At 43.2% G+C, this 27,527-nt stretch overlaps 1 protein-coding gene across 6 annotated transcripts in view; it reads left to right on the forward strand.

The window, feature by feature from the left end:
- Positions 1 to 27,527, forward strand: part of VWA5B1 (von Willebrand factor A domain containing 5B1) — a 75,792-nt gene that overhangs the window by 14,693 nt on the left and 33,572 nt on the right. For 3 of the 6 annotated variants that reach the window (XM_083628490.1, XM_083628494.1, XM_083628491.1), the window contains 8 exons: positions 10,807 to 10,966; positions 11,785 to 11,946; positions 12,901 to 13,123; positions 13,683 to 13,828; positions 15,164 to 15,295; positions 15,825 to 15,949; positions 20,066 to 20,242; positions 26,607 to 26,717. In XM_083628490.1, the coding sequence (XP_083484616.1) occupies positions 10,828 to 10,966; positions 11,785 to 11,946; positions 12,901 to 13,123; positions 13,683 to 13,828; positions 15,164 to 15,295; positions 15,825 to 15,949; positions 20,066 to 20,242; positions 26,607 to 26,717 (1,215 nt within the window). In that variant the 5' untranslated portion in view covers positions 10,807 to 10,827. The remainder of the gene's footprint in view (positions 1 to 10,806; positions 10,967 to 11,784; positions 11,947 to 12,900; positions 13,124 to 13,682; positions 13,829 to 15,163; positions 15,296 to 15,824; positions 15,950 to 20,065; positions 20,243 to 26,606; positions 26,718 to 27,527) is intronic. The other 3 variants (XM_083628493.1, XM_083628495.1, XM_083628492.1) reach the window with 2 other exon arrangements.

The raw sequence follows: 27,527 nt of genomic DNA on the forward strand, positions 1-27,527 counted from the left end.
GATTGGCTGAGCTCTGGCTGTCGTTTCCCTTAGCAACCTTCTTCCCCAGCTGTGCTTCTGTCCACACCATTCCAGCTGTTTTGGCTTGCCAGCATCTACGGAAGCCCCCTCCCCTGCTTAGTTTGCAGCAGTGCATGATTTTTACACAGATCTTTGCTGAGGCATAATAGATTCTTGGATATTCTCTTGGCAAGCTGCAAGTTGGGAGAGAAGGTCTAGCCACCTTCTGGGAAGACCTCAGGAGAAGCCAGTTCGACCATGACTATGGGGGCTGAGCTCTGTCTCTTCCCTTCCCTTCCTTGCCCAGCCTAATAATAATAGTCATTAAGCAGGAATCTGTTTGCACAAAGCACTGTCCCTCGGGTGAATCTTTGGATTATTTATTCAGTTGCTTCCATTTATGAATCTCTTCCCATTAAATATATTGAGGCGATTTCACAGTGAAAGCACCTTTGTCAACAACAAGAACTAGTCCATATGTGAAAACCATGGGATATATTCAAGCATTAGCTCAAAGTGAAGCTGAAATTTTGAAATCAACCAGCACATTATAGATTTAAGCATTTCTTTGAGAACCCTCTATACCAGCCTTTCTCAACCTGTGGGTCCCCAGATGTTGTTGAACTACAACTCCCATCACCCCTAGCTAGCAAGGCCAGAGCTCAGGGATGATGGGAGTTGTAGTCCAACAACATCTGGGGACCCACAGGTTGAGAACTGCTGCTCTATACTTTTCAAGCATAGGGATGCATTGCAATGATCAACACAGATCTCCATGTGTTGCCCTTTCAGCTCAATCTACTGCTTTCTGTGCACATACACGGGGAAATGATTTTGTTTGCTCCAATATCTCCTTCTGAAGTGACTTAAGTCGTGTTTTCCCTTGAAGTACCATTGTGTGCAACAGAACTTGCACACCATCCTCTTGAAATTGAAGCGCCTTGTGTTTTCAGTGTTCCGAATGCTTGACTTTGGAGCACACAGAACCCACGCACCTTCTCCAGAGTGACCCTAGGAGCCAATCCTCAGTGGCTGACTCAACTCCTTTCACTCTGATTGGCTCCAATCAACACAAAGAGTGATAAGACTTCTTCTCCCAGTACGTTTCCGAGCACAATTCAAAGTGTTGGTGCTGACCTTTAAAGCCCTAAACTGCCTCGGTCCCATATACCTGAATGAGCATCTCCACCCCCATTGTTCAGCCTGGACACTGAGGTCCAGTGCCGAGGGCCTTCTGGCTGTTCCCTCACTGCGAGAAGCCAAGTTACAGGGAACCAAGCAGAGGGCCTTCTCGGTAGTGGTACCCACCCTGTGGAACGCCCTCCCACCAGATGTCAAAGAGAAAAATAACTACCAGAGTTTTAGAAGACATCTGAAGGCAGCCCTGTTTAGGGAAGCTTTTAATGTTTAATAGATTATTGTATTTTAATATTCTGTTGGAAGCCGCCCAGAGTGGCTGGGGAAACCCAGCCAGATGGGTGGGGTATAAATAATAAATTATTATTATTATTATTCTCAGTGCCAAGAAAGTTCCCCTTTCAAGCTGATAGGGCAGCTCCAGGGTTTGGGGGCCAGAGACCCTGCTGGGACCCTGATGTGCAAATAGTAATGGGGTCTTCAACTCTCCCCCCCATAACCTTTGACCACTATACCTCTGTCTGCATTGCACAAAAACAGGCTATGGGTTCATTAAGCTCTGTATTGCCTACAGCGGCTGCTAGTGGCTCTTTGGGGTGTCAGACAGAGGGCTTGCTCAGTCTTGCCTCAAAATGCTTCAGATTAAACCTGGGACCTATTGCATGCAACCCAGTGAGTTTAGTTGTCTTCCCCATCTTAATTTTGCAAGGTTTGCAAAGGGATCGGTGTTATCAAGGGCGGGATTTATGTGCTAGATCAAGCTCAGGGCCTATAGGTCATCTATAGTGCATTTGCATTGCTTACTAAAAGTCGGGGGGGCTCCCCATGCTAGAACCCCAAGATCTTTATGAACCAGGTCCATCTGCAAAGGTGTCTGGAGTTAGAAAGAAAGAGTATTCAGAGGTCTTTTGAATGCATTCTGAGCACAGAATTATGATTTTGGTACCAGAAACTGAACTGAGTGCACAGCCCTTTCACACACAAAAATCCACCTCTGGTTAGCAGTTTCCATTTCAGCAACGTAATGTAGGCTGGTTTAAGCTGCTACTCATGTAATTAAGCAATGATTCGCAGCAAACCTGCTTTGTGCAAACTCTCTTGAAATGAATAGGAAGCTATCTAAGGGAGCTGTTAGTCCTGCTAACCAGGGTTTGTACCACTCAAGAATGCAGGATGGGTGCGTTCTCTTTTGTGCCCTGAGTTTACTTTTCGTGAAAAGTTTGCATGTCAGAGATAAAAGTTTAGAATTCTAAATGAAGCTAAATTTCCAGGGCTGGAGAGTTTTGATCAAGGGAACCATGCAAAGTTGATTACGCCTCTGCCAAGTAGCTCAATCCCAGAATGAGCGTATTATATGAATTTTCTTACCAGTAATTATTTTTTTAAACCAGCAACAGGCATAGTTAATGGTAGTGCTTAATTAAAACTACAATCTTTTCCTCTCTAGTACACTTCTGTGCCTCTGGGGCATAATTCTTTCACAATCAGCAGGAAACAAAATTAAAAACATGGGCTCAATGTAGAACTTTATATAGCGCTTTATTCCCCATAGCCTAGCCCCATGGGCAAAGATCCTAAACATGTTTGCTCAAAAGTAATTGAGTCTCATTCAGCTCAGTGTGGCTTACTGCTCCCTGGAAAGCGCATTTAGGACTGAAACTGTCAATCAGGAAAGGTATTTCTATTTGATGTGTGTTAACGTAGTCTTGCCTCTCTGGGCTACTGGCCCTTTACTTAGTTGTTTCCTAATTTCAGACATTACTTGGCAAAGTTCACACCATTTGATGTGTTTAATGAGTGGTTTCTGATCTAAATCAAGAAAGGCTGGAATGTCTATGTAACTGAGCTGCTCAGTTAATCTGTGGCATTTTATGGATTGTAATTTTTTTTGCTGATACCATCCTGGTGGATCATATTTTAATGAATTATGGAATTGACTGGGGTGATATCTTTTTATTGTCATTTGCTTAAAGGTGTCAATGGAAGCAACCTGCAATTTGAAATGCCAAACAGGCTGATCCTACATCCTCCAAGTGCCCCTGTTTTCCAGGAACAGCCCCAGATTTACAAAAGTCATTGCAGTTTCTGATTTGATCCTGGGATGTCTCATTTTTTCTTAGGGGTCACTCCTATTTTCATTGGAGAAATGTTGGAGGGTATGGTAGGACATCCTTATTTTCTTTTTTTTAATAAATTTTTATTGATTTTCCAACATGAATTAAAACACTTTACAACTAACAATACATAGACAAACAAACATATAGACACGTATAATTTCATAACCTCTTTTTCTTAAGCCTTATTTCAACGCCTTCCCCATACCTCCCTTTTCTGCATCCCTGTTTTAAACTTTTTCAGCAACCCCTAATTTCAATTACTTATGATTCACTTTCTTTAATCCTTTTTCTCTTACCCAATCAGGACATCCTTATTTTCACTGAAGAAATGTCAGAGGGTATGGAGTTAGGTGACCCTTGAGACAAGGCGATAAGTAACTAGACAACCTTTAGAAGACATCTGAAGGCAGCCCCGTATAGTTTTATTATGTTTTTAGGTGGTATCGGACTTCCGGGTTTAGCGCCATCGGCAATGGCGGATTCCCTCTGAGCTGGAGGGACCCGCTCCGTGGAAATCAGGTCAAACCGCGAAGCGGAGACCCTTTTTAAATCACAGGCGGGGTGAAGCCTGTGAACGTGGGGCTCGGCGGGCACCTTTTTGCGCCCCCCCCAATTTGCAAAGGGACCTGATTACGGGCTCCGGAGCGAAGCGGGCGAGTGGCGCGGTGCTGTGAGCAGACTGCTACCTCCACGGAGCGAAGCCGCATAGCTGTTGCCTGAGAGTGCTGACTTCTTCCTGAGACAATTCGACCCAAAAAACAACTACCCGTGAGTAGGATTAATTGGAGAAAGTAAGGGGGAAAAAAGGATCTTAAATTCGGCACCGAAGCGGGAAGGTATAAACAGGAAGTCTGCCTTCCGCTTTTTGTATATAGACTAAAGCAAAGAAGCTGTATCCTAAAGCCTGGGAAAACGGATTTGAAAGGACTAAAATTCTAACACCCAAGTAAGTGATACCCCCCTTGGATGCAGGAGAAGAGGGGGGAGAGATTTGAACTACGTTTACCTGCAAGAGAGAGGGAAGGAAATAAAGATCTACTGCTCAAAACCTGGGAACAGGCTGCCAATGGACAATAAGACTGCCGTTCTTGAAAGCGCACTGTCTGTGAACAAAGTAACTTCTTGACAGCTAGCTCTGCAAGGGAGATACATTGTTTTTGGCTGTTTTCTCCTGATCTTAGAAAGAAAGGAAGTAACTGGAAAGTATTATAAATTGAAACTGACTTTTGCTTTTGTTTTTTTGCTTGAAGGGGTTGTCTTAAAGTGCTACTTTGGAACATATCATTATAGACTGATACTGTGTCCCCCTAGAGGAAGTCTTTGAAACTGTTAATATTCAGGCCAGGGGAATTTTCCACTTTGAAACAAGTTGGCCGTGGGACTGACCTTGGATTTTCAGTTGAAGTGGTATGGCAGATGGGAAAGAAAAAGCAGATTATCCTTTAGACAAAACAACGAGGTCTGGGAAATCTTGGCAGCGAAGACCGTCAACATCGGGTCCTTCTGCCTCATCTGCGGCTGCATCCATACAATCTAAGCCAAAAGGTATGTCATCTGAAGAAGCTTTAGCAGTGGCATTAGGCAAGATAAATGAATCATTGGAAAAATTAAGTAAACAGGTGGGAGAAGCAACTACTAAAATTGATCAAAATACTATAAGCATTAATAATTTGGGACAAAAGGTAAATACCAATACAGAAACTATTGAGAAACTGCTACAGGAGTCTACTCTGACTCGACAGACAGCTGAAGAAGCCAAGGAAAAAGCAGCCACAGTAGAGGAGAAGATTCCAGGCATACAGAGGCAGCTTGAGGATCACAGGTCAACTTTTTCTATGATTTAACTTAAGGAGAAACAAACTAATTTAAGGATCAGAGCTGTGCCTGAGCTAGAGAAGGATAATTTGTCAGACTTTCTTATGCAGGAATTTGTAGACTTTTGGGAACTAGAACAGGGAAAAGAAGGATTTAAGATTGTGAGTGCTTTTAGACTTGGAAGAGGGGGGAAGAAGAACAGGGTGAGAGACTGTTTGATTACCCTTCGATCAAAAGAGGAGAGAGACAAAATTTTGGGTCTGCATTTCCAGAAGACTCTAGAAATACATCAGTCAAGAGCTGAGATATTTAAAGATATTCCAAAACATCTCTTGGACCTTAGGTCCAATTACGGAGATTTGGTCGCCCTGTTGAGAAGGAACAGACTTATCTTTAGGTGGGAATTCCCCCAAGGCCTATCCTTTAGGTTTAAAGGAAGAAAGATAAAAATAAGATCAGTGGAAGACAAAGAAAAATTTCTGAAAGATTACGGAGAAGACTTGCAGAAAGAATCTGGAGAAGAGCCAAGAGCACTGGACAGAGAATCATTTGAAAGAGCCTTAGAGCAAAGAGCACTGGACAGAGGATCATTAAAAGAGGAATACTAGACATATCAAGACTATCTTTTGGACTGGACTGTCCAGAGAAAGAAACAGCAATACCGCTGACAGAACAAGAGCAAACACTTGGTGCAGTTGGAGGAAAAGCAGAATAATTACATCATGGCCCTGCAACTACTGAGCTGGAATACTAATGGTTTGAATTCTTCTCAAAAAAGGAAAAAAGTCTTTCACCTACTAAAAAAAGAACAATTGGACTTGATTTGCCTACAGGAAACACATGTGATAAGGCTCCATAGGAAAGTTTTGATTAATAAAAGACTGGGTCAAGAATTTATCTCTTCAGACAAAGTAAAAAAAAGAGGAGTAGTAATTTATGCAAAGGAGAGCCTGTCACCGAAATTTATATTCAAAGATGACCAAGGAAGATTTGTGGCAATTGAAATTCAACTACAAGGAGAGAAATTTTTGATAGTAGGTGTTTACGCTCCGAATGAGGGAAAATCAGAATTTTTTAAAAAGTTGCATGAAATTTTGTTGGACTATTTGGACTATAATATCATTATAATGGGGGACATGAACGGAGTGGTATCTACAAACATGGACAAGGCACAGAGACAGGTAGTTACTAAGGACGGCAGACTACCAAAAACCTTTTTTGAGATGACAGATAATATGGACATAGTTGACATTTGGAGAACAAAGAACCCCCTGGGCAGAGAGGGAACTTACTTCTCTGAAGCCAAAATGACATGGACAAGAATTGACCAAATTTGGATAACTAGAGGACTGACTCCAAAGATTAGAAAAGTGGAAATTTGCCCTAAAACCTGCTCCGACCACAATGCCGTGAAAATGGAGATGAAATTAACACCAACTGGCTCCTTCAGATGGAGGATGAATGACACCTTGTTTAGAGATGAAGAAGTGACCAAGAAGGCCCAAAAAACCTTGAGAGACTATTTTGAGATAAATATGAATATGACTGTTGAAAAAAGAGTAATCTGGGACGCAAGTAAAGCGGTTATGAGAGGGTTTCTGATTCAACAGAATGCAATAAAGAAGAGAACTCAAAATGAGAAAAAGGATAAAATTTTGGAGAAAATAAAAGAAGGTAAAAAGAAATTGAGAGCGAAACCAAAATCGCAAGAGATTCTGAGAGAAATAAAGTTATATCAAGTTCAATATATGAAAATGATGAATCAGGAAATAGAGTGGAAAATCAAACAGATGAGACAAAAAACATTTGAATCGGCCAACAAATGTGGGAAATTGCTAGCTTGGCAAATGAAAAAAAGACAAAAACTTAACACCATCACAAATTTGGAAGTGGAAGGAAAGAATATACAGAATCCAGTGAAGATCAGAAAATGTTTCCAGAGATACTTTAAACAATTATATACACAAGGGTCACAGAAAGAGATTGATATAGATCAATTTTTGAAAACAAATGGGCTACAAAAAATCTCTCAAGAAAATAAGTTAATGTTGAATGATAAGATAAAGGATCAGGAGGTAGAAGGTGCCATCCAGAACATGCAATTGGGTAAATCTCCAGGGCCGGACGGTTTAACTTCAAGATATTATAGATCTTTGAAAGATTGGATAATTTACCCACTAAAGGAAGTTTGTAATGGAATTTTGGAGGGGGGAAAAAGCACCAGAGTCGTGGAAGGAAGCTTACATTACACTTATACCGAAAACTGATTCTGAGAAGACACAACTTAAGAATTACCGCCCCATATCCCTGCTCAATGTGGATTACAAAATTTTTGCAGACATTTTGGCTAAAAGATTAAAAAAAAGTATTAGTGGAAGAGATACATAAAGACCAAGCAGGCTTTCTCCCGGGCAGACACTTGTCTGATAATATGAGAAATATAATTAATATTTTAGAAAAATTACAAGTGAACATTAACACTAAAGCAGTTTTGATATTTGTAGACGCGGAGAAAGCTTTTGACAACATTTCTTGGAGTTTCATGAAGAAGAATCTTTTGGGGATGGGGGTTGGTCAAGGTTTTGGAAATGGTATAGGTGCAATTTATTCAGAACAAAAGGCTAAACTAATTGTTAATAATGTGGTTACGGAGGAATTTAAGACAGAGAAAGGGACACGACAAGGTTGCCCAATTTCCCCACTGCTCTTTATTTCAGTCCTGGAGGTTCTCCTAAATATGATCAGAAGGGACCAATTGGTTAAAGGTATACAAGTCGGAGCTAAACAGTACAAATTGAAAGTATTTGCAGATGACCTAGTATTGAAATTACAGGAGCCAGAAGCTAGTAGTAAAAGAGTACTTGATATGATTCAAGAATTTGGTCAGGTTGCAGGATTTAAGTTGAACAAATTGAAAACTAAGGTTTTAGAGAAAAATTTAACTGCGATTGAGAAAGAGAGGTTTCAGAAGGAGACAGGCTTAACGCTGGTTAAGAAAGTAAAATACCTGGGGGTTAATATGACTGCTAAGAATGTGAATTTATTTAAAGATAACTATGAAAAATTCTGGTCAGAGGTGAAAAAGGACTTAGAAATATGGTCAAATTTGAAGCTTTCCTTGCTAGGCCGTATTGCCGCTATAAAAATGAATGTATTGCCAAGAATGTTGTTTCTGTTTCAATCATTACAAATTTTGGATAAAATGGACTGTTTCAAGAAGTGGCAGAGAGATATTTCTAGATTTGTCTGGCAGGGCAAGAAGCCCAGAATAAAATTTTAAATACTAACTGATGCAAAGGAAAGGGGTGGATTTGCCCTGCCAGACCTTAAGCTTTATTATGAATCAGCCGCATTTTGCTGGCTGAAAGAATGGCTGCTTCTTGAGAACACAGACATTTTGGATCTAGAAGGTTTTAATAACGTATTTGGGTGGCATGCATATCTGTGGTATGATAAGGTCAAAGCACATAAAGCATTTAAAAACCATATTGTTAGGAAAGCGTTGTTTAATGTTTGGACAAGATATAAAGATTAACTTGAAAGTAAAACCCCAAGGTGGTTGTCACCAATGGAAGCGAAGGCTTAGAAAAAGCTCAATATGGAGGCCAAATGGCCAAAATATTGGGAGATTTTGGAACAAGAAGGAGATAAATTGAAATTGCAGAGCTATGAGAGACTAAAAGATAAAGTGCGAGATTGGCTTCATTATTATCAAATAAGGGAGGCTTACAATCTAGATAAGAAAGTTGGCTTCCAGGTAGAAAAATCAAAATTGGAAACAGAACTGTTAGATCCCAAAACTAAGATACTATCAAGAATGTATAACTTGCTGTTGGAATGGAATACTCAGGATGAAATAGTGAAATCTGCTATGATAAAATGGGCACAAGATGTTGGACATAACATTATGTTTGCTGACTGGGAAAAGTTATGGACCACAGGTATGAAATTTACGGCATGTAATGCCTTAAGAGAGAATATTATGAAAATGATTTACAGGTGGTACATGACACCAGTCAAGCTTGCAAAAATATACCATTTGCCCGATAATAAATGTTGGAAATGTAAAGAGACTGAAGGTACATTCTTTCACCTTTGGTGGACGTGCCCAAGGATCAAGGCTTTCTGGGAGATGATCTATAATGAAATGAAAAAGGTATGTAAATATACCTTCCTGAAGAAACCAGAGGCCTTTCTCCTGGGCATGATCGGCCAATTGGTGTTAAAGAAGGATAGAACTTTCTTTATGTATGCAACAACAGCAGCAAGAATACTCATCAGAAAGTATTGGAAGACACAAGATCTACCCACCCGGGAAGAATGGCAGATGAAAGTGATGGACTATATGGAACTGGCGGAAATGACTGGCAGAATCCGAGACCAGGGAGAAGAGTCGGTAGAAGAAGATTGGAAGAAATTTAAAGACTACTTACAGAAATACTGTAAAATTAAGGAATGCTAGAGGGATGCTGGAATGAAGCTATGTGGCTTTAGTAATAATGTCATAAAGGAGTATGTAAAAATGGATTGATAACAGTTGAAAATGTAAGGCTATAATATATTAAGATAAAACATTAAGATTAAAGTAAAAAGGGTAAGGACCCTTGAAACTTTAATAAAGATTATTTAAAAAAAAAGTTTTATTATGTTTTTAGAACTGTTGGAAGCTGCCTAGAGTGACTGAGAGTTACCCAGTCAAACGGACGGGGTAAAAAATTATTATTATTATTATTATTATTATTATTATTATTATTATTATTATTATTATTATTTTAGGGTGTCCTTATTTTCTTTCTTTTTCTTTCTTTTCTTTTTTTCTTTTCAATGCAAAATTACAACAAAATTACAAACACTGAATCCAAAATGAAACAGTACAAACAAGAAAAAAACCCAAGAGAAAAAAGAACACAAAAACAAAACAAAAATACACATCTACAAACAAAACCACATCATCATTCTAATCTAATCATGACATACATATACACATATTGACTTCCTTTCTTTGTTCTAAGACCTTGAAATTTTTACTCTAAGTTGTTCTGACTAATGTAGAATACCTCTATCTTTATACTTTTTACACCATTTTTCTCTTTCTTTAACCCTGCAAAGCTTCATTCATTACATACCAATATGCTTACTCCAGAACAATGTTCTTTCATATACTCTTTAGCACATCCCCGTTCTTTTAATAATTTTTGGTCCGATTGTCCCCTTATGAATGCTGTGCGTCTTGCCAGATTTATATATTCACAAAATTTAATTTGCCATTCTTTCACTGATGGAATTTTTCTCCCTTTCCAATTTTTTGCTATGAGCATCCTGGCAGCTGTTGTCGCATAGAGGCATACTTTCCTTTGATTGTCAGGAATATCATTTGTGATTATACCTAAAAGGAATGCCTCTGGGTTTTTTTTACTAAAAGATAGTAAATAGGTGTCCCTATTTTCATTGGAGGGTCTGAAACCACCAATCAGGAAACACATCCAAAATGAAGGTTTCAAGATGCTGGACTAGATGGGCCATTGGCCTGGCCTAACACCTGCCATGAAGGAGCGATTCTGTAAGCAAGTATCTCTGGGTGGCGTCCCTCAGGCAGGTGTTAACAATTAGTCCCCCAAGCAGGAGCAGGTGATGGGGCTGCCAGCATTCCTCAGCCCCTATAAATCTTCGAGTTAAGTTGCCAAGAAAAAAAAAGCTAACAATCTGACTGTTACTGTGGTTTCCCACCCCGCTCCAGTCTGGAGAGACGATTAGCACCATGCCGGGGCTCATCAACCGGATGACCAACTCTGCTCTCCCTCTCGCGGCCTCTGAGGTGACCTCTTGTGTCAGCGGCTATGCTTTTGGGATGACGGCCTCTCTCACCTACAGCAACTCAGAGACCCACCCCTTTGAAGGTAAGGGACAGAGGGAATGTGCACCCATGCCCATACTCAAGCCTTATTAATCTGTCTCAGGTGATGTGTGTCCACATGGGAGAGGCTTCCTAAAGGGTCTAAGGAGGCAAGCCTCTCTGAGGAGACCCACAGCAAGGCGTCCTGCAGTTTGCCACCTGCCCCATCCCTGTTAGCACACCTGGTGTTAGTGGTGACGTCAGGAACCCAGCTGATCCAGACCCTGGAATCTCACGCGGCTAAATCAGCTAAGATGCTGACCCAGCAAGCAACATGCCCCCTTGGCCCCTGTACCTAGGACTGGGGTGGACGCAACTTCAGTGCGGCAAGCAGAATGTTTCTTTGCGCTGGGCAACCAAACAGGAACTCCTTTGGCTGGGCTGGGTATGATCTGTCTGTCTGTGCTGGTACTGGCGCCTCCACAACCTAAGTGACAGAGGGGGTGTCAGCAACTGCCATGGACCAGGCTAGGTGTGAGGTGCTTCCTGGATGCTGTACCAGGGGTGGGTTCTAGTTATGCAGGTGGTTGATCAGGTGCTGAAGGTGAGACTGGTGCGGGAGCTGATGGGAAAGGGACTGCAGAGCTTCCCTAGGGTCATCGTCCAACTCCTCCCATCTCTCATCCTGGTTTGACCAGCCCCTCCAAGACATCTCCTTGGGACTCATAACATTGGCCTGGGATGTTGCTGGAGGAGAACGCCCCTAGGGTCAGATTTGTTTCCCAGGTGTGAGGTTCCTTGCCTTAGCCACCCCCAGCCCCAATGACCTTTGACCCCAGACATAAGCATTATGTCTCCTGAAAGGATGCTTCCCATTGGCAGGGCTTTTTGTCTACCCATTGGATGAATACACAACTGTGGTTGGCTTTGAGGCGATGGTTTCTGAACGGGTTGTGACCGTGCAAATCAAAGACAAGGCCAGAATTGACGACTGCTACGTTGACTGCTGCAGCCTCCCCAATGGCAGGGCCCTGGACGAAGGTGGTGAGAGAATTATTTGTGAGGAAAATACAACCACATCTAAGATGGTAGCAACTCTTGGTGAGGGTGTAGACCCTCCAGGCCACTAGGTGGCAGAGTGGCAGCCGAGTGCCACCCTTATCTGGGAAGTGGCAAAAACAACCTTTCTAAGGGAAAAAAAGTTTTAAAAGCAAAGGAGGCGGAACAGAATACCTTTGGCCACCTTGAAAGGTCAAGTAAAGTAAACAGCAAACCCCTCCTGAAAACTGAAGAGAAATTTCTTTTTCCCTTGCCACTCCCCAATCTGACAGTGCCCCAGTCCTTGTCAGGGTAGAATTCCTTTACACACAGAGTTATTTATTTGTATCATTTATGAATCACTTCCCATAAGGCATCCCAAAGCAATTTAACAATGAAAATATCGGCAAGCAGTACATACATTCAAAGCAAACAAATAATCAGATCCAATACACATACAGACTAGGATCAAAACGGGTGTACTGAAATTGTGTTACTGAAATATATTGCTTTGGTTTTGCATTATTCTTAATATTGTCTTTTCATAAGCTGCTCAGACACTTTTTCATAGTGAATGATGATGTGGCGTACCAAAATGCATACAGTAAGATAAAGTGTGCACATTAAAAGGAGGATATTAATGAAAACAGCATACAAAAATGTTGTATGTTAGGCTGAAATTGCTTGACAAAAATGTTTATACTAGGCAAGAACTATGTCTATTTGGAGGCATTTTTTATTTTATTAAAAAAAGCAACCTGATTTGGAAATGAGAAGAACTGAATTTAAGATTGAAAACATGAGAAAATGAGAGTAACCAAAATGGAGAGATTCACCCATCGTTAGTGGTAGTTAGGACTTCTGAAAACTAGGCCATGGCAACCCTTATATAGAGAGGTGGGTGGGGTTGCTGGGGATATGAATTTTTTGACATTTTGTCATTTATTTTCTTTTACACAGGACGTATTGTGCTAGATGAGGATTTGGAGAGGATCGTCTTTGTGGCCAATTTGGGCATCGTTCCTCCTCAGGAAAATGTCTCCATCTGCATCAGTACCTCCTCAGAGCTGCAGACCCTTCCCAGCGGTGCTGTGAGGGTCCTCCTTCCAGCTGTGTGTGTCCCTAAGGTCCCCCAGAATAGCACAGATGCCACCGCCGCCATCTCTGGACACCACCTTCGATTGTAAGGGACCGACATGAAATATTGCTCTTGATGGGTTTAGCTAGCGCTACAAGAGGGAGGGAGGGACAACATTGCCACATCCTAGGGCAAAGCTGCCAAGGCTTTATAGCATGGCCTGAAGGGACACTATGGCAGAATCACCTGGGAGCCTCATGTGTGCCTCTTAAGCTACATGTGCAGCATGCACTGAAAGCCCTATGATACCCTTCTCCACAGTCATGGCTTCCCCAAGGAATTCTGGGAGCTCTGGTTTGTTAAAGGTGCAGAGAGCTGTTCAGAGACCCCATTCCCCTCACAAAGCTACAGTTTTCAGAGTGGTTTGACAATTATAGCTCTGTGAAGGGAATAGATAGCTCTCCATGCTATCTAAAGTTTAGAGGTGTAACAAGGAACAGGACTTTTGCTTCTGCTTTTAAGGAAAGCCCAGATTGTTCAAGACTCAAAAATACAGGGAGGATTTTGGATGGGAATTTTGAAGTCCTTTTGATGGTTTAGATGGGCCTGCGCACAACCTGAAAGTTGCGTTTAGCATTCCTTTTACAAATCGCCTCCTTCTTAGCAGAGACAGACACTACTGTGGTGTTGCTACTCTGGATCAGCCTGGAAAATTCTGTCTGGCTCGGCTTTTGGAAACGGAAGCGACGAATCCTACTGAGTATGAGTTCAGCTTCTACCTGGAGATCAGAGGACCGTGCTTACTTGCAGGTAAGTCTATATAAAAGCGGGCAGGGATGGGAACATTTTTGAACATCCACCTGGTATGGAACTATAACCCCTATCAGCCCCCAGACAACATGGACAATGGTCAGAGATGATGGGAGTTGTAGTCTGGAGGGCATTGTGTTCACCACCTCTGCTCTGTGGGACAATGGTGAGTTCTGGTTCTCAGTGCTGCTACTCCGTGGCCGACTCCTCCAATCTAAGCAACTAGAAGCTGTCAGATCATTGGCCCACCTTGCTCAGTAATGTTTACACTGACTGGCAGAGTTCTCAGAGTTTCAGTGAGGATTCTTTCCCAGCTGATCTCACAAGGTTGCCATATGTCCTCTTTGACCAGGACATGTCCTCTTTTTCATGGGTGGAATCATCATAGTGGTCCATAGTTAAAAGTAGAAGCTGGCAAAGGTGTCCTCTTGTTTTTTTGCTCTTCAAAATATGGCAGTCTTACCAGAGAGTGAACCTGGGGTCTTCTGAGTACAAAACAGGTTGTCTGCTTCTGAGCTACGGCCCTTTCCCTCACTCATAGTCAAACTAGACTATGGTTTCGTGTGTGGTGTTGGTGCAAGGGATAAAAATTAAGGCTGCTACACTTCACATCAACTTTTTCTGCTGCCCGGCTGGAGGTTAAGCCATTGTCTGGCTTAGCACTATGTCCAGACCTAGGCTTATGGTCTGTTTTCCCTCGAACAAACCATAAGTGCTAAGCAAAGAATAAACCTTGGTTCACAGCTCATGGTTTTGTTTGGAAATAAACCAACGAGACATAACGCTAAGCCAGATCATGGCTCCTATTGCGGCAAAAGTCGGAGAGGTGTGAGGCAGGCATGACTTCTGTAACATGCACCGGCACATAGTTCAATTTGAGTTTAGTATAGTTTACACTTCAGTAGGGCTTGCACTGCAAGCAAGGCTACAGCAAACATGGTGAAAGCGTTTTGTTGAAAAGTAGCAGTATTAAAATTGATTACCATCCTGCTTTTTAGCATAGCAGTGCATGAGTTTGCTGTTATTTACGATTGCATTCATATGCCCACCTTTGCTCCAAACTCAAGTTTTCCGGGTTCCAGATTCATCTTCGAACAACAACCTTGTGAGGTGGGCTAGACTGAGAAACAGTGACTGGCCCAAGATTGCCCAACGAGATTCATAGCTGAGTGGGGATTTGAACACTGGTCTCCCAGGTTCTAGTCTGACACTCTAACCACTACTCCACAATGGCTCCTACACACACACACACACACACACACACACACACACGTACCTCTTCTCAAGTTCTTTGGGGTTCTCCATCATATTTCCCACACTGGCTTCCCCAACTAGGAGTTGAAAGCCCGACGCACGAGATCCGCGCAGATGCCGCTCCTTCAGCCAGATCTGCCAAGAGCATTGTGATCACACTGGCCAATAAACATACTTTTGACCGACCCGTGGAGATCCTGATCCATCCAAGCGGTAGGTGGGCCGTGCTTGCTATCTCTTGACTTCTGGGGCCTCCCCATCCCAGAGATCCCTCCTTCTCTGTTTAGACAATGCAAGAAACATTGCATCTTGAATATGCTCCACCTAACCAGGGACAGTCCATAGTTTCCGGTCCCTGGTAAATTGCCGATTCAATCTTGCCTCTGCATTTGTCATTTTGGGGGTGGCTTGTTAAAAATATACCTTGACCTAGTCCCTCCCAATGAGAGCTGAGCCTGGCAGGACAGCTTACTCTATGGTCTTAACCCCTTCATGCATTAATTAGACTTAAGCATGTTGCTTATAGGAGGTTGGTTATCCCACACTTTGTACAGTAGACTAGTTTATACAGACACTCTACCCATCTTCCTCTATCCTCTGGCTGAAAAAAGCATCCCCACCCCCTGTTCTTGGTGCCCCCAGCTCCTGTTGATGGTGGATCCCAAAGTTCTAGAAAAATCGCCAAGTAGATCCTGCAAACCTGACCTCTTCTTTTTCTCTCCCAATCTCCCTGCCGTTCCAGAGCCTCACTTGCCCCATGTATTAATGGAAGAGGGTGACATGTCCCCCGTGGAATATGAGCAGCACCTGAAGGGGCGGAATGACTTCATTAAAGGGACCAAGAAAGATGCAAGTGCAGAGAGAAAGGTGAGGGGCAGAAGAGCGAGCCAGTCTTCCCTCCATTTTCTACGCCAGCCTCACATAGCTACAGTTCTCAGAGTTCCCTGGGAAGAGAGAGATTGACTCTTAAACCATTCTGAGAAGCAGCCAGCGATAAGCATGGTTTGCACCCATGATGGTGTGCGGTTTGGCCCAAATTCATTGAGGAAATGAGGTCTGGATGGGTATTGATAGCTTTCATTACAATTTGGGGAGCTTAGCTTCAGCCCTCAATATGTTGATGGACTCTAACTCCCATCAACTTTGAACATTGGTCACACTAGCTTGGCTGGTTGTACAACCTGGAGGGCCCACAGGCTCACCACTTCTGCTCATAGCTCCGTTGGTTAGAGTGCAGTGCTGAGAACGCCAAGGTTGCAGGTTCGAACCCCGTATGGGATGGCTTCATATTCTCACAATTGCAGCGTGTTGGACCAGATGATCCTCAGGGTCCATTCCAACTACAGTTCTATGACCCAGGTACATCATGTTCTGGGGCAGCATGCCTCTGAATTCCCAGTGGGGAAATAACAGGGGAGGGGTGTTTCCCCCAAGTGTTGCCTGTGACTTCCTTGAAACATCTGGTTGGCCACTATAGAAAGCAGGTTGCTACACTAGTAGCCAAAATTATGGAACCTTTTAGAAAAAGTGTATTTCCAAGGTCTGATGGCTCATAACACCTAGTTGGCTCTCTTTATACAGTCATGCTAATGGCTGCATTCAAATGAAGGAAAACTACTGCATATTAACCTAAGCAAGTTGTGCATCCCTTTTCTGGTTATTTGGCTATAACTTTTGCTAGAATACAGATAACTGAACAAACTTTGTTGCATTACATTCTTCATTAAGTTATCTTTCCATTGATACATAATATTATGGTATTACTAAAAAACAAAGTGGCGTTATGAGCCACCAAACCTCGGAAATACACTTTTCCCAAAAGGTTTCCACAATTCTGGCCACTAGTGTAGGTATTTGCACTTCTGTGGCTGCAAAGAAAGGGAACAGAGAAAAGATTTTCTCCCTCTCTCCATAGTATTAGAACTCAAGAGACCTCCAAGAAAGAGGCAGAATGTTGGGAGGTTCAGGATATTCAAAAGAAATTACTTCTTCATACAGTCAGCCTATGGAACCTGCCCCCACAGGAGGCAGTGACAGCCAGCAACTTGGATATTTATGAAAGATAATGCTATGAATGGCTACAAGCCTCAGTGGCTATGTAGAGGCAGGATGCCTTTGGGTGCCAGTGGCTGGGAATCACAGGTGGGGAGAGTTGTTGTTGCTGTGCAGGGTTCCCATTGGGGCACCTGACTGGTAGTGTGAGAACAGGATGCTGAACGGGATGGGCCTTTGGCCTGATCCAGCAGCTGAGGTCCCTGCAGACTGGAGGTGCACAAATGGTGGTGGAGAGGACCCAGGAAACTATCAACCTATGAGTTTGACATCAGTACAGTATCAAGAAAGATCCTAGAACAGATAATTGAACAGTCTGTGAGCATTTAGAAAAGGATGCTATGATTATTAAGACCCAGCATGGGTTTCTCAAAAACAAGTCATGCCAGATGAATCTTTTCTTCTTTTCTTTTTTTATCGTTTCTAACTTGGTGGATCATGGGAATTGTTATGTACTGAGTTGAATAGGATCCAAAAGACAGCAGTCTGATTGGTCCTAGAACAATAGGGTCCAGAATGCAGCGGTCTGATTGGTCCTAGAACAATGCAGCAGTATGATTGGTCCGCAGGAGCCACCCAATCCAGCTCCAGGTGGAAGTGAATCCGCAACCTGATTGGCCTACAGGAGAATCCCAGAATTAGCCAATCACGTGCGGCCCATTGTGTAAATAATGTATATAAAGCAGATATTTGGGGGGAACTTTCATTCCTCACTACTATGAGCTGAATAAAGAGCATGAAATCCACACTCGACTCCGAGTATATTTCAGGAATACTGTGGATGTAGCGTATCTTGATTTTTAGTAAGGCTTTCAACAAAGTCCGCCATTATGTTATGGTGGAATAGCTAGTGAAATCAATGTGCATTGAATAGGAAAAGTGATCCTATTACACTCAGCAGCTTGTGAGGTGCCCAGTTGATGATATTCAAGAAAGCAGCAAATGGAGCGATTTCTGGTGGCAAACAGCCTCCACAAGACTCTGTTGGAGTTCCTTCCTTTCTTTAAAATATTAAGTTTCAGAATGTCGGTTGGAAATTGTAATTAAGCTCCTGTCTTTGGCGTGTTATGCAAATACTCGTTAGCTAGTGGGATTACGTGGGACAAACATCCTGGGGAAACAGTGGGCAACTAATGAGCTTTTGTTAGTTTATACCATAATTGGATAATGGGTTGAGGGTGTTAATAAGAACCCATGCAAATGTCTTTCCCAATTCAAGGCACAGGGGGACTCAGATGATTAAGCAGAAACACATTTTATTCTTGGCAGAGCAGCTGCACTATTGAGTTCCAATACTTCCAAGGCTAGCAGTGCAGGGAATGTTTGCCTACACTCTTCAGCCAAAAGAAGACTCTGAGACCAACTCACTAAAATCAATAATAACAGAGGCCCTGCCCTTAGACATGGCACAAGAGGAAAATTAGGGTTGTAATACACCTGGAATTTCCTGTACATAGCTGGGATTTGGCCCTCGTCCGGGCAGAAATCGCTGAAATGTCTGGGAAAATCTGGACATATAGCAACTCATGTTGGAAGTGTAGATTTCCGCAAATTCCCCTTTAAAAAGCTCAAAACTTCTTCTTTTTTCACATTGTGCAAAACAAAGCTCAAAAAGGGGTGGGTGGGTGGCTGGGAAGGCTCAACAACTTTGCCAAAAAAAGAGAGCTCAGCTTTTGTGTCCAGATTCTCACTTTTTGAAATATGGCAACCTAGAAGGGATTGAGGAGGAAAAGTGAATTCTGGCACTAGTTCTTAGTTACAAAGCTCTTGTAATGACCATTAAATTATAAACAGTTTAAGGAAGAGGAGAGGAGCCCCATATCACTGGCTTCTCAACTGGGCTGATGAAATGTTCTGCTTCTCTTCTCTGTCTCTTCCAGCCTGATGGAATGGTTGCTACCAAGTGGCTGCTGAGAGAGGAAGTAGTCTGATGGGTACATGCATATCGGTCATGACACAAGACGTCCTATTAAACAAATCCCACCTTTATTTCCTTTTAAAAGCTCAGATAAATGTTTTCATATCATCATGCAGTTCTGATATCTTCATAACGTCTCATCATTGCTTTTTCATGGGGTGTGGCGGGGGGAGCGGGTATTTATATAATAAAAGTTGAAGACAAATGGAGAGAAGCAATGACACATTTCATTGGATGTGATTACATAGATAATTATCTCAATCAATCCGGTAGGACTCATGTTAATATAAAGAAATACAAAAGACACCCCCCCCACACACACACATACAGAGAAAATGAGGAGTTAATGGAAAAGAAGTGTGTAGAAGTAAAACTAATAACAGTAAAAGCATGGAAATAGAGTCGGACACGACTAAACGACTAAACAACAACAGGGTATATAAGATAAAGGACAGCATAGAAAAAAGAAAAAGAGAGAGAAGAGAAAGGGGGAATATGTGTGTGTGTACACACACACACACACACACACAGGAAAGGTATAAAGGCCGCTGAGAATAAGGGCTCATCCCCACATTTCCTTGACCTCTGTTTTGATCATATTGTATACCAATTAATTTCCCCAGCTTTCATCTCATTATTCCACAGCTGTGCCTTGCCAAAATCTTATCTTATCCACTGAATGGAAGCTTAGTTAAGCAAAATCTCTCTTCAGATTTACACGCATCTGGTAAGATCCAGTTCAGTGAGTAAGATCAGATCTTCGCAAGGCACAGCCACAGAACAAGAAAAGTTCTTAGGTTGGGGGGGGGGAATTGGTCAGTTCACATTACGATCAAAATGCAGGCCAAGCGAAAGTGTGGATGAACCCTAGGTTATAAGGGGAAGTGCTATCTTCAGCTCCAGGATTCTAATTTATGAAAAGGACCCACCGTTCTAAGAAATAAAACTGGCTTGCTTGTTTTTAAATGAAAGGCAACAACAGCCTGTACCGATTTTCTTGTTGGTTGTTGCAGACAGAAATCATCAGGAAGCGGCTCCACAAGGACATCCCTCACCACCCAGTGATCATGTTGAACTTCTGTCCTGATCTGAGGACGGTCCAACCCAACCTCAGGAAGAGCCACGGAGAATTCATCTTTCTCGTGGACCGCAGTGGGAGTATGAGTGGTGTGAACATCAACCATGTCAAGGTGTGCATGGCTACCTGATTCTTGCATGTAGAGTGGGAAGGGCATTCGTTCGTGAATGCCTTCTAGTTTCACTGGGCAATTGGGTAGAAAATTGAGTTGCCACACAATGCAGTGCTTAGCAGGGGCCCTCTGGTGACAGTTTTCCATGCTGGAAGTTAATCCAGAGCGTGTGGAAAGGAGCATGGGGCAGTTAATGGCAGGGAGCAGGCAACCTTCTGACAACCATCTCCCTTAAAAGCAAATTAGAGATACAATGGCTCTCTGTGTCTCCCACCCAGGTAAGTAAGCAAGCAAGCATTACTGAAGTTCAAAATGCTTTCCCGACTGGTGTAAATACTTAGAGGGTGCAAAACAGGGGTGGTAAGGGGAGGTGGCCTGGGGAGAAGAGGGGTGGCACAGGAGGGTGTGTGTGTGACCTGGAGGGCAGGATGGAGCGAATTGGAGAGCCACATTGCCCCCTGGGCCTGGGGCTCCCTAGCTGTACCTTAGATAATTGTTCTTTTTTAAAAGACTCAGCAGTGCAAAGTCTTTTCCTTTTATCGAAATCCAATTCAGTTTCAAACAAACCCCAGTTACCATTTTATTACTTTCTGCCGAACACCCAGTTTCTTTTATCTCCCCCCCCCCCAGCACGTACCATCCTCTAGATCAATCCATCCAGAGACTGCAGCAGCATCGATACGTAAAGGCTAATCAAACTTTCTGCGTTTTTCTTTCCCTGAGAGCCACCAGATTAATTCAGAGATAAGAGAGGAAGGGAAGCTGAAAACATGAACAAACACACAGGGAGATCTTGGTGGTCCTGTTTGCACGTCACTGTGTTCCCGGCCCCGTTCTCATGGCGACGGCTGATAGCTGCAGCCTCAAGCAATTGCTTTTATTAAAATGTGTTTGTGTTTAGTTTTGTTACTTTATTATATCGTTATCACGCTTTTCAGACAGTTTCAGGTGGAATTTCCTGAAAATGTAGAATTTATCCACACAGATTCCACACACACATTCCATTCTCCCTCCTTGATTTTGGAGAGAAGCCAAGCTACGTATTTTTTTTACCAGTTTTGCAAAACTGGTAAAAAAAAATCATGCTTTCTAAGCATGGGACAAGTGCATACCCTCCAACATGTTGCAGCAGAAAACCGGGATTCCTGTTTTCTGGGGCCATGTTATCGTGCGAGTCATATGGCCTGCACAAGACTCCCAAAATGGGAGGTCCCAATTTAATCAGGACAGTTGAGGAATATGCAAGTGCAAATCCGGATTAGCCCTGTAATTAAGCTAGGCCTGTGCCATTGGGCTGGGAATGGTGTACAGTTAAGCAAAATCTGTGCTGACGAATGGATGCACATTTAAATCAAGCATGTGCTGTTGAATGGGAGGCGATGCACAGTTAAGCCAAGCCTGTGCTGTTAAATGGGCTCTGTGCTGCTGTTGAAAGGGGGAGTAAAATGCAGTTAAACCAGGTCTGCATTGCTGAATGGGAGGTGATGGACAGTTAAACTGGCTGTGTGCTGTTGAATTTGGAACAATGCACAGTTAAGCCAGGTCTGTGTTGGGGAATAAAATTAAACCAGGTCTGCATTGTTGGATGGGAAGTGATACACAGCTAAGCCAGGACTGTACGTTGAATGAGCAACAAGGCTGAAGTTCAGGTGTTGCACAGGCATTGAACCAGCGATGCAGGCATTACAAAACTTTCAGATATTTAGAAGTTGTGTATTCTTTTCACTTTTGGAAAGCATAAGCACCCTGCTCATATGATTGCTGGCTGCCTCATAAAGCAGAAATATAAATGGGAAAATCAAAATGGTTTGTTTTACCCCCTGTTATCAGCACATTCCTGTCATCCCCTTCCCCACGTCACCCACCCAGCTAGGAAAATGGAGGGTGAAGTTCTGCAGCTATTTACTCTCCTTCAAAGCGGTGACTCATCGTCAGTGCATCAATCCCTCATTTAAGACGCAGGGAGGTCTCCTTTTCCTTGTCCTTCATTCAGCTAAGTGACTTCTTAATTATTCTTCAGGGATTCTGCTCTGTCATCCTGACAATGGCATATAATGTTGTTTAATGTGCTCCTTCAGCCACAGCTGAGCACTCTTGATAGCTCTTCCATGCTGAACAAAGTCAAAGCGGGTGGAATAGTTCAGGTTTGGGGCTTTGGCACTCGCTCGCTCCTCTTGCCAAGCGGCGCACTGGAAGCAGCATTTATGTGACTGAACAAATGACGCATGGGAGGTTTCCTGATTGGGAAACGCCTACCGTACGGAGAACAGGGGCCTCTGTGTGTTGTGAATATGTGTGTGCTTAGGGTGCGGGTCTGTGTTGTGGTGTTTCTCTCGCTTTCTCTCTGAACCATAGCTCCCTCAGCCATTTTCTGCTGCACTTGGAGCACCCAGGATGCTTGGCCAACTAGCTGTACCCATGAAGAGCAAGAACTTTGGGGCTCCTGTAGCTCGCTTCCAGGAGGGAAACCTATTTATATGGAGGTTGTAGATGTTGACAGCAGTCACGAAATTAAAAGATGCCTGCTGCTTGGGAGAAAGGCGATGACAAACCTAGACAGCATCTTAAAAAGCAGAGACATCACCTTGCCAACAAAGGTCCGTATAGTTAAAGGTCCGTATAGTTAAAGCCATGGTTTTCCCAGTAGTGATGTATGGAAGTGAGAGCTGGACCATCAAGAAAGCTGATCGCCGAAGAATTGATGCTTTTGAATTATGGTGCTGGAGGAGACTCTTGAGAGTCCCATGGACTGCAAGAAGATCAAACCTCTCCATTCTGAAGGAAATCAGCCCTGAGTGCTCACTGGAAGGACAGATCGTGAAGCTGAGGCTCCAGTACTTTGGCCACCTCATGAGAAGAGAAGACTCCCTGGAAAAGACCCTGATGTTGGGAAAGATGGAGGGCACAAGGAGAAAGGGACGACAGAGGATGAGATGGTTGGACAGTGTTCTCGAAGCTACAAACATGAGTTTGACCAAACTGCGGGAGGCAATGAAAGACAGGAGGGCCTGGCGTGCTCTGGTCCATGGGGTCATGAAGAGTCGGAAACGACTAAACGACTAAACGACTAATCAACAACAACAAAAATGTTCGTGGGTTGCCAGCCAGCCCTGCATACCCTCCAACATTGATGAAAATAGGGGCATCATAAATATTATTATTATTATTTATTATTTATAATATTTATACCCTGCCCATCTGACTTAGTTGCCCCAGCCACTCTGAGCAGCTTCCAACATATATGGGCAACATATATGGGCAATCAGTGGCAAAGGAGATGCTTTATAGGCAGAAGATCCCTCATTCAATCCTTGGTTTTTCAAGCTAATATTACCAGCTAATATTACTTCAACAATCCTCTGATGAAAATAGGGATGTCCTGTTCAACAACAACAACAACAATTTTATTATTTATACCCTTCCCATCTGACTGGGTTTCCCTGGCCACTCTGAGCAGCTTCCAGCATATATGAAAACATAATAAAACTATACAGAGCTGCCTTCAGATGTCTTCTAAAGGTTATCTCCTTGGCTTGGGGGTCACATAACTCCACACCCTTCAACGTTTCTCCAGTGAAAATAGGGACGTCCTAAGGAAGAGTGGGACATTATGGCAATGCGCCCACCTGAGAGGTGCCGGAACTGAGTTCTGGTGAGTTCCAGCTGAAAAAAGCCCTGGGACTTCCTGTACAGAAAGCAGGTGCTCCATCATGGAGCTTTTCAACTCAGCCTAAAATGATCAACTTTGCAGCAGGCTGAGCCTGCTAAGGTTTTGTTGTGTTGTGCATTCAGAAGCAGCGGAGGAGGGAGGGAGAAGGCAACCTTGTCTAGTCTGAGGAAAGTGTAATTTCTGTTTATGAACAGCAAGATTGGAAATGGGTCGCCTGAAGGGAATATTATCTTCATATAAACAAGATTATGCCTGGGTGGGTGGAATAATGGTTTTGGGTGCAGCGGAAACCCATTGTCTCTTTGTATTGCTAATGGCAGCTCCCTGAATGGAAATCAGAAATCTAGATTTGTTTCTTAAACTCCCAAGGGGGGTGGGGGTGGAAACATGTTCTGGTGCTAGGGAGAAAAATACCTTTGAAGGTGAGTAAATAGCTGACAATGATTCACCTTGTATGTATTTAATTTTTAATCTTCCTTGTTAGCCTGTCTATTTATCTACATCTCTTGAAAGAACTCAGGAGGGGACCCTGTTGGATAGTGTGTGTGCTTGATGTGGAGCATCTGCTGTTGAATGACTGTGAATGTGTCCGTCACTTTGGGTTCTCCTGGAGTCATAGAATCATAGAATTGTAGAGTTGGAACGGACCCCAAGGGTCATCTAGTCCAACCCTCTGCAATGCAGGAATATGTTCTTGAGAATAGTCTGGAATATCATTTTAAACAAATCACCCTGGCCCTGGGTTGTTCCCGGGTGGGGTAGTAATTTGTCTGCAGGGGTGCTGCTTGGGAGGCCATGGCACCTCCAGGGCAGAAATCCAGAATCTCACCCTGCAGAGCAGAACACATTTTGAATTAAGTGGAAATAAAACACTTTACCAACTACAGTAGTACCTCGAGTTAAGAACTTAATTCGTTCCGGAGGTCCGTTCTTAACCTGAAACTGTTCTTAACCTGAGGTACCACTTTAGCTAATGGGGCCTTCCGCTGCCGCTGCACAATTTCTGTTCTCATCCTGAAGCAAAGTTCTTAACCTGAGGTACTATTTCTGGGTTAGCGGAGTCTGTAACCCGAGGTACCACTGTAAAGAGAGGGGCCCTTCTAAGACTGCAAAACTCAGGGTCACCTAACTTTAGACCTTAGGGCCAAATCCCACAATTCTGTTGTTGCAGGACCCCCTAAAGTGACAGACAATGCTAAAAAGCACAACTTGATGTTGAAAAGTGGAGAATTGGACTTCAGATTGGGAAAATAAGAAACTGAGAGCAACTGAAACTGGCAGATTCACCAGTCCCTAGCCCAGGGTCTAAAACATGGGTAGGCAAACTAAGGCCCGGAGGCCGGATCCAGCCCAATCACCTTCTAAATCCAAACCGCGGATGGTCGCGGAATCAGTGTGTTTTTATACGGGTAGAATGTGTCCTTTTATTTAAAATGCATCTTTGGGTTATTTGTGGGGCATAGAAATTCGTTCTTTATTTTTCTTCAAAATATAGTCTGGCCCACCACAAGGTCTGAGGAACAGAGGACCGGCCCCCTGCTGAAAAAGTTTGCGGACTTTTCCAGCAAACTACTAGTGGAATCTTGTAGAACTTTGGTGCTAATTTCTGTGTTATCATCCGGGAGGGGGAGAGGAATCTATCTATTTGCAACCCAGAAAATCCTGGGAGTTTTGCATCATGATTTCATGCGATGGAATTAATGGTTGTCTTCCGCCGTACTTTTTTTATGCCATTTAAATTTCTGGTGTGACGTGGCATTATGTTGATCAAAAGGTCACAGTTACATAATGCAATGGGCAATGCAGTGTAAAAGGAGCATAGGAATCCAGGAAAACAGCAGCACTGCAAGCTGGCTGAAAGGGGAGGACTTGCAAATAAAACAAATATCGCAAGGACGCCATCAATCTCCACTGCTCTTTGATCCGAAGGAATCAAAGCCTTAGCTCCCTTAGCTGTGCTGGTCCCCAGAATTTCTCACTGCTCAGGGAAGTGGGCAGCCTGCTGCCATGTTGGTGTGTGTGTGTGTGTATGTGTGTGTGTGATTGTGAGAGCCTACTGCTTCTTGAAGGAGCCCATTTCCCTGCTGAAACTTATGTACTGAAGTTCTCACCCTGGGCCAGCAGGGGGATACTGTAGATAGTTTCACTCAGGTCCGCATATGCAAATAAGGAATTGAAAGTGACGTTCAGTGATTGGATAGTTACAGGAAGTTGTTACTGTTGCTTTGTAGTTGAGCTCTATATAAGCAGGTTGGCTGAACCCTTCAGTTCAGTTCAGTTCTGTCCTGTGAATAAACAAGAGCTGTCTGAAGAATCGCTGTGTCGTCTGATATGTTCACCCACAACTTAACAGGAACAGTCCTCAACATTAAGAGCCCTCTACTAATGTTCTGCTGAAACGCAGTTTCCACTCTGGAGCAAGACAGCCATTCAGGTAGTTGAAAAGCATGATCTTCTTAATCTTCATCTCTCCAGACTAAACATTCCCAGCTCTTTCAACCCTCCCTCAAAGGACTTGGTTTGCAGACCCCTCAGCCGCTATTTGTCTTGTTAAGTTTCTACTCTTCATTTTATTTTCTTCCCCAAAGGAAACTAAAGCTGACTCTGGACTATACTTCTGGGGAAAATAGTACCGCATATATGCCGCTACCAAGCAGAAGTCCTGACTTTCTGTTCCTTTCTTCCCTTCGCCAGGATGCCCTCCTGGTCATTCTGAAGAGTCTGATGCCAACGTGTCTATTCAATATCATTGGATTTGGATCGACTTTCAAGGCCTTGTTTCCTTCCAGCCAGACCTACTGCGAGGTGAGGGGACGCTTTCTGTCTCTTCTATTTTAAATCTCCTTTTCTTCAGAGACCTTAACCCATCATGAGCAGACTTTGTGGTGACTCTGTAATTCCCTTCAGAGTTTCACATGGTAAGGGAGCAATAGGGACTTGCTAGCTGGATCTTCCTCCTTCATCACACCCCCCTCAACTAGGTCTGTCACCCTCCACTCACTGAAAAATGACCCGGATTTTTTGGAACCAGTTCACTGTATATTAAGCCCGTGTGTGTAAATTTCTTATAATCTTAGTGTTGAACTTATCCACATGATTCTATCTCCCCCAGCTAATTCTCATCTATCTCATTCTCATCTTGATGTGAAATGAGTTATCCACCCCCTCCCCCAGTTCTCTCTTCTTATATGAACGTAAGAAGTTCCCTGCAGGATCAGGCCAATGGCCCATTTAGTCCAGCAACCTTTTCTCACTGGCCAGCCAGATGCCTCTTTGAATCCCATAAGGCAGCCTTTCTCAACCTGTGGGTCCCCAGATGTTGTTGAACTACAACTCCCATCACCCCTAGCTAGCAAGGCCAGAGCTCAGGAATGATGGGAGTTGTAGTCCAACAACATCTGGCCACCCACAGGTTGAGAACCACTGCCAAAAGGAATACCTAAGTGCTCTCTCCCCACTTGCAATTCCCAGAAGCTGGCGTTCAGGGTCTCCATCACTGAAGATGGAACATAGTCAGTTTGTGCCTAGTAGCCATTGATAACCTTATGCACCATGACTTTTTTTCTAATCTGCTTTTAAATCCATCCAAGTTGGCAGCCACATATGATATCATTA

Source organism: Podarcis filfolensis (assembly GCF_964270895.1).
Source record: "Podarcis filfolensis genome assembly, chromosome: 8".
Classification (NCBI taxonomy): domain Eukaryota; kingdom Metazoa; phylum Chordata; class Lepidosauria; order Squamata; family Lacertidae; genus Podarcis; species Podarcis filfolensis.